At 33.5% G+C, this 6838-nt stretch overlaps 1 protein-coding gene across 1 annotated transcript; it reads right to left on the bottom strand.

Annotated features, from left to right (window-relative positions):
* Nucleotides 1–436: 436 nt before the first annotated feature.
* Nucleotides 437–6262, bottom strand: LOC132186906 (uncharacterized). The gene is made up of 3 exons (XM_059601024.1): nt 6075–6262; nt 5011–5785; nt 437–1077 (listed from the first exon to the last, which is right to left on the bottom strand). The coding sequence occupies exons 2-3, from the start codon at nt 5710–5712 to the stop codon at nt 796–798; spliced, it is 984 nt and encodes a 327-aa protein (XP_059457007.1). The 5' UTR covers nt 5713–5785; nt 6075–6262; the 3' UTR covers nt 437–795.
* Nucleotides 6263–6838: the final 576 nt, after the last annotated feature.

The following is a 6838-nucleotide window of genomic DNA, read 5'->3' on the forward strand; positions in this document are numbered from 1 at the left end:
CTTCCTAGATACAATTTGATTCATAAATGAACATAATGACTTTTGATGAAAAGTAAAGTACTTCCAAAATAACTTGAAAACTTCATTACTTGAAACATTATGTAATACATGAAGAAATCTCAGAAGTACATTTTTGGGTTATTTCCAAATTTCAGAGAGGGAGAACATGAGAGAGGTATTCTAATCTTTTTGAATTGTACTACCATTGGTTGATAATAAGTGTTCTGTAGTTTTTGAGTAATACTTTGTGGGTATCATTCCTTCCTGAATACAATTTGATTCATAAATGAACATAATGACTTTTGATGAAAAGTAAAGTACTTCCAAAATAACTTGAAAACTTCATTACTTGAAACATTATGTAATACATGAAAAAATCTCAGAAGTACATTTTTGAGTTATTTCCAAATTTCAGAGAGGGAGAACATGAGAGAGGTATTCTAAAGGGTGAGAGGTATTCTCGTTCCAAAAGAGCCGAATACCCTTTATATTGAAAAATGTACCATACAAGTCCAAAATACAATTAGAACTTATTGGAGTAACTTATATAGCAAAGATCTCATCTGGTAGACTAGTACATAACCAATGTGAGACTTGACTAATGCATGCCTCTATAACCTTCATTGAACACAATTGAGTTCATAAAAATAAAATAATAGCACAGATGTTCCCCAGGCATGATAAAAACGAAAATGAATCAAATTTTACATTACAAAACAATATTTTGTAGAAATTACAATGAAGAAACATCCTAACCAGAAAAAAAAAAAAAAAAAGTCACATTTTCAGTGTTCTCTATGTCCCCTTTTCAGCAGACTGCGCCCACTTAATAGTTGACCTGGCCAATGAGTCCATTGGATCAATACATTTTTTAAGAAGAGGATCATCCCGAGGCAAAAGATCCAGCATATCATCAGAGGCAAGGATTACAGAGTTCACTGCCCTTACTAAAAGAACCTGGAGAGCAATCCTCAACAGGTTGCGAGCTCCTTCCATGTCCTTTCTGTTTAAAGCTTCAATAGCAGGAATTACTGTATGTTCCATAGTTGCTGTATCTGGCAGCACCACCTCAAATCCCTACATATTTACATATACAGAAACAAAAAATGAATGATAATTACTCACATTTCTTATTGCACAGAAAATTAATAAGCCTGCTCTATATCTGTTCCAAACATCTTTTAGAATAGCTCCAAGAACTTCATATGGAATTTTTACCAGGAGACCCATTAAAGGAAGAATAATAATGAAATTGTAATGATGAAGTTACGTTCTAAGTAGAAAAAAAAAATGAAGGAAAAATGCAGACATGTAAAATAAAGGTTAAAGCAAGTTCTTAAGCAGGATAAAAATAAAAACAGCAGGAAACAGATTGGTGAGGCTGCATTGACAAACAAGTCAGATCCTTCCATAAATTTAGTTTAATCATTTTTCATCTTTGCTTCTAATTGATGTAGTTAATAACTTCATCCCAACACTTTGATAATGTTCAACTGTAGGCTCTAGACACCACACTTTATGTAATACACTAAGGAAACTCCATCTTAGACTCCGTATATTTGTTGCAACTACTAGCACCTTAGAAGTTGAGAGGAAAAAAAACTATGAAACTTGTCACTATTACATTCACCTGCTGCCTGCCACTCATTTTGTATTATATAAATGCAAATGGCATCAATAAAATACAAACCAATTTTTATTTTTTATAACAAATCTTGCAAGGCATCATAAAAACCAAACCAATATGTTTTTTTAATAAAAAAAAAAAATCTCGCAAAATTGAAATGAAATGAATTTTTATTATAGAGGAAGAAAATTTAGAAAGTAGGAAGGCAAAGCAGTAAGCTGGCTTTACAAAATTTCGCAACATGCACAGGATGATGACTTTTTAAGCATCCTCACTTGCACCCACAACTTTAAGAAAAAATAAAAATGAGGGAGGTCGTTATTGTTGAAAGACATAAAGCTGATAGTTCAGTGAAACATAAAGCAATGGATGTTTATAGTGAAACATAAAGCTGATAGTTCAGTTGAAAGACACAATGCAAGATTAGTTGCAAAGGGCTTCACACAGACTTCTGGGATAGACTATGAGGAGGCATCTGCTCCAATGGTGACGATGAACTCTATCAGGGTCTTACTTTCGTTGGCAGAAAACTTAGATTGGCCACTTCAAAAGTTTGATGTAAAAAACGCATTTCAGACATAAAGGAAGAAGTCTACATGGAGATTCCTCCTGGATTTCAAGATTCTCCGGTCAATGACAAAGTGTGCAAACTGAAAAAAGGTATCATACACGTTAAAACAATCTCCTAGGGCATGGTTTGAAAGATTTGCTTGGGCTATGCATAAGTGTAACTACAAGCAGAGCCAAGTTGACCACACATTAATTGTTTATCACGTCTTTACAAGGGAAGGCGATTGCTTTAATTATTTATGTGAATGACATAATACTGACCAAGAATGATGATGAAGAAATACAAAAGGTAAGGAATTATCTAGCCCATTAGTTTGAAATCAAATAATTGGGAAGTCTAAAGTATTTCCTTCCCATCAAGGTAGCTAGATCGAGACATGAGATATTGATCTCTCATCGAAAATATGTCCTTGATCTGCTCAAGGAAACAAGGATGCTTGGATGCAAGGCAATTGACAATCCAGTAGAGCAAAACAAGAAGTTAGGGAAGAGTGATGAAAGTTCTCTAGCGTATAAAGGCAGGTATCAAAGATTAGTTGGGAGATTAATATTTGTTGCACGCTCATCTAGATAATACATATGCGAACAATGTAGTGAGCCAATTTATGCCCTCACCTCGAGTATATCATATGGAAGCAGTTTACCGAATACTTCGATATTTGAAATCTTTACCGCGTAAAGGGTAGTTGTTTGCCAAATATGATTACCTGAAAAATACAAGGTTATACAGACGTTGGTTGGGTGGGGTCAGTTACAGATTGAAGATCTACTTTGGGATATTGCATTTTCGTGGGAGGAAATCTAGTTACCTAGCATAATCAGAAACAATTAGTAGTTGCTAGATCTAGTGTGGAAGCTAATTTCAAGCCATGGCCCATGGGATATGTGAATTATTATGGTTAAAGATCCTACTGAAATAACTCAGATATGATTATAAGGATTCGATGAGATTATATTGCGACAATAAGGCTGCTGCCATTAACATTGCTCATAAATCCTATTCAACATGATTGAACTAAACACATTGAAATTGATAGACATTTTTTTGAGGAAAAATTGTGTGTGGTATGGATTTGTAATCTTTATGTGAAGACGGGGGAACAACTTGCGGATATTTTGACAAAGGAAGTGACCAACAGCAATCTTCATTCAGTATTGTGCAAGTTGGGTGTGCAAGACATCTTTGCCTCAGCTTGAGGGGGAGTGTTGAAGAAGGAAACTTTTGGTATGCATTTGTTTCCTATTATTACCTAATTTAGTTACATATGATTTCATTCCTATTATTGTAAGATGCAATAAATGTATTTCCATAATAAGTTGAAGAATTTTCGGATCCTCTGATGCATTGCACCACAGAAGACTGCTTGGATCCAGATATTTTCCCAAGGGGATATTGTGGCTCGACAGAGTAGACAATATATATAAAGAACTAGGAGAATGAAACATAAATTTTTTTTAAAAGTACAATAATAGTAATAATAATTAGGAAAGGGCATCGCCAGGCATGCAAGAAAATAAAAATAGCTAAAGTGCTAAGACTGAAAAAAAAAAACAAAACAAAACAAAACAAAACAAAACAAAAACAAAAACAAAAAACAAAACAAAACAAAACAAAAACAAAAACAAAAATAACTAACTTAAAATTAAACTAAATTTAAAATAAAATAAAATAAAAATTGAAAAAAAAGAAGAAGAGAGATTCTTAAATAAGAAATTCTTATTTTGAACAAAGTAAGGTTCTTAAGGACTTGAACTTGATAAAATTCCAGTTCCTCCATTAACCAAACAAATTGTTCAAATGAACCAAAATCATCAAAGTTATCAGCAAATTGATAATAGGTCATGTCAAAATCCTAATAAACCATACTTTCAACGAGTTTCATGAAAAGAAAAAAGAAAAAAAAAAAAAGTTGAGCTCAATTCAGCTATGAGACATACAATGAGCTTATCTCAGTTGAAAATGTAAAGTCCAATGCCCTCAATCCAAATTCTACTCACCTCTGCTCTTCATTTTTTTTTTTTTTCCTCTATCTAATAAGTCCACAAACCAAATTCTGTTTATGATCCTGCTATTCTTTTCAGCAATTAAAGTTCACTATTATTGCTCTCCAACAGGCATCAGGATCAATCACAACAGATTAAAAATACTTAGCTATTACATTAAGTTTCAATGACAACATGCACCTTTTCTATATCTTATATTCTCCCTGAACTCTTTGATTAAGTCTTATATTGCACCATTTTGTAACCAAGGATAACAAGAAAGTGAAGTAGATATTTTTTTTACTGTAAAACAGCCATTGCAACTCTAAATGGTCAGATTATTTATATATTTTATTGCAGTCCATTCTATGGAGTTTCAAGCTCCATTTAGTAAAAGTCAACTTTCTATATCCGCCACTCAACAGAACCTGTCACAAGATTCCAAGTTCATATTTCCTATCATGTGTATCAACAATCAAATGGACCCCTACACAACTAGGAGAGATAGAATTCAACCATCATTTTATTGTTGAAGGCAAAAGCACATAACGATACATATCACTCCTAAAGGGGTTAAGCTTAAGCCTTTAGCTTTCATCTTTTACATATATAGAGAAGCAACAAGAAATACTTTCTTTTACCTTCTAGCCGTCATAAAATGTAACAGGTAAAACATTAAATACATTCGTTTACCTTCTAGGGATCATAAAATGTAAGGTAACTTTTACAACATAATGTTTAATTATCCTAATATGCAATAAAACATGCACTCACAAAATACAGCAGAGCAAGAAAAACAAAAGCAGACATGAGCCACAAAATGAATTTACCTCGTTCTGTAGCTTCTCCTGATAAAATCCCGATGCTAAGGTTGCATTAGTAGCAAGTACTCCAATCCGCAAATGACTCCCAGCTTCAAGTGGCTTCAACTTTGCTTCCTTGAGCTCCCTGGCAACAGACTCACCCATATGGAGGAAAGGAACAGAACATCCTTTAGAAACCTCACCATGCCATGAATGCGAAATATTACAAGGCATTACTATGCAACGAGCTCCTGAATTCTCTAGGAAAGCCCTTTTACTCCGCAAGTTCTCCACAATTGTGGTAGGGTCTGAATGAGTACATTCCCTTTTACTCCTGAGGGAAGGAAAAGAACTCTCATGTGATAAAAACTCCTTATATAACACAGAATCAGAGTGAAGTATAAAAGGAAGGGAACTTTCTCCATCTTTTGAACTCCATTTCACTAGTTTTCTCAAAAAATTCAGTGTAGAAACCACGGACACCCCTCCAATAATACCTACTGTATTCGCTTGACTCGGTAAAGAAACAGTAGAGTCACTGCTTTTTGAAGGTGCATTTGAACCAGGACCCTTCTTAGATTCAGCAGATTTACCACTTTCATCAGCGCGCAAGAGAATTGATGATGGAGGTACAGCTAGAGCTGGACTCAACCTTGTCTTATACAGGTTTCTGTTCATATCTACATAACCCATGACATGGGATGCATAATTCATAGTGTGGAAAGACATTGTGCCAAAATCAATAACAGAAGACCAATATATCTGTTTGATTTTCTGAATTTTACTGTCAATGTACCACAACCTACAGAAAAACTTGCATTTCAGCTCATCACAACTAAAACCCGCTTCTGAAAAGTAATCACCTATCTCAATTTCCACCTTCCACAACTAAAAAATCCCAACTTTCATCCGGGTTTTCAAAACAATAAACCCAAGAAACAAAACCCACAACAAGATTATACCCCCCAAAGACACAACCTGGTCTAGCAAAGCAAATCCAACTACAAAAGCCAAAAGTCTCTAGTTCCCTATAATTCAAGAAACGAAAAGAAAAGGAGAACCGAAGTTAAAGATCAAAATCTGAAACGTACAAGGTAGATGGATAAAAGGGAAGCGAGTACAGTACGCAAATACAATCTCCAGGATTGGAGGATTTTCACGAGCACTCAATCATTCAGAAGATGGACCGCCATTCAGGGCAAGTGAGAGCAATCATGTGTTTTGTATGGTATCTCCTATCACTATCGCCTATCGCATTCACATGAATCACATTGTTTCTGTTCTGCCAAGCTATCCGGGAAAAAATAAATAAATAAGAGGCTATTTACTTTACTTAATAGTTCATAAATTCGACTTCAACTCACAAAATAAATAAATAAATAAGGGACGACTATCCTTGAAGTAGAGTCCGTTTTGAGAAGATTCAATTTGATTCAAATGACTTCTTATTCAATCGTTAACCCCTAATAAAAATGTTTAAAAAGATCAAAATACCCTTTTAAATAGCAAAATGTTTTTATTTTTTTAATAACTTTATTTTTTTTTTTAATTTTTAATTTAAAATTAAGAGTAAATTTGAAAATTTTTTTAATAAGTTAGAGGTATAAATGTTATTTTATCACTTTTAAGGTTTAAAATCTAACGAGTGAGGTTAATTGAATCAAATTGAAAGTTCATGGAATTAAATTGAGAGTTTTTTAAATTTAAGAGATCTTTTCAAAACACGCAGTAGTTTAAGAGTCTAAAATAAATTTTACTTAAACTCCCATTTTTAAAAATTTCCATTTCACTCCCATTTAAGATCGTCTAAAAATACTGACATAACATTATCGCACATTTATTAAAATAATTAAAA

The sequence above is a fragment of the Corylus avellana genome, chromosome ca7 (assembly GCF_901000735.1).
Source record: "Corylus avellana chromosome ca7, CavTom2PMs-1.0".
Taxonomy (NCBI): Eukaryota; Viridiplantae; Streptophyta; class Magnoliopsida; order Fagales; family Betulaceae; genus Corylus; species Corylus avellana.

Bases quoted from the DNA above. Each gene is read 5' to 3' on its own strand.
- LOC132186906 (XM_059601024.1), bottom strand. From the start codon at position 5,712: ATGTCTTTCCACACTATGAATTATGCATCCCATGTCATGGGTTATGTA. The intron at 1,078-5,010 runs GTAAATTCATTT...GTAAATATGTAG, and splicing joins AGGAGAAGCTACAGAACGAG to GGATTTGAGGTGGTGCTGCC.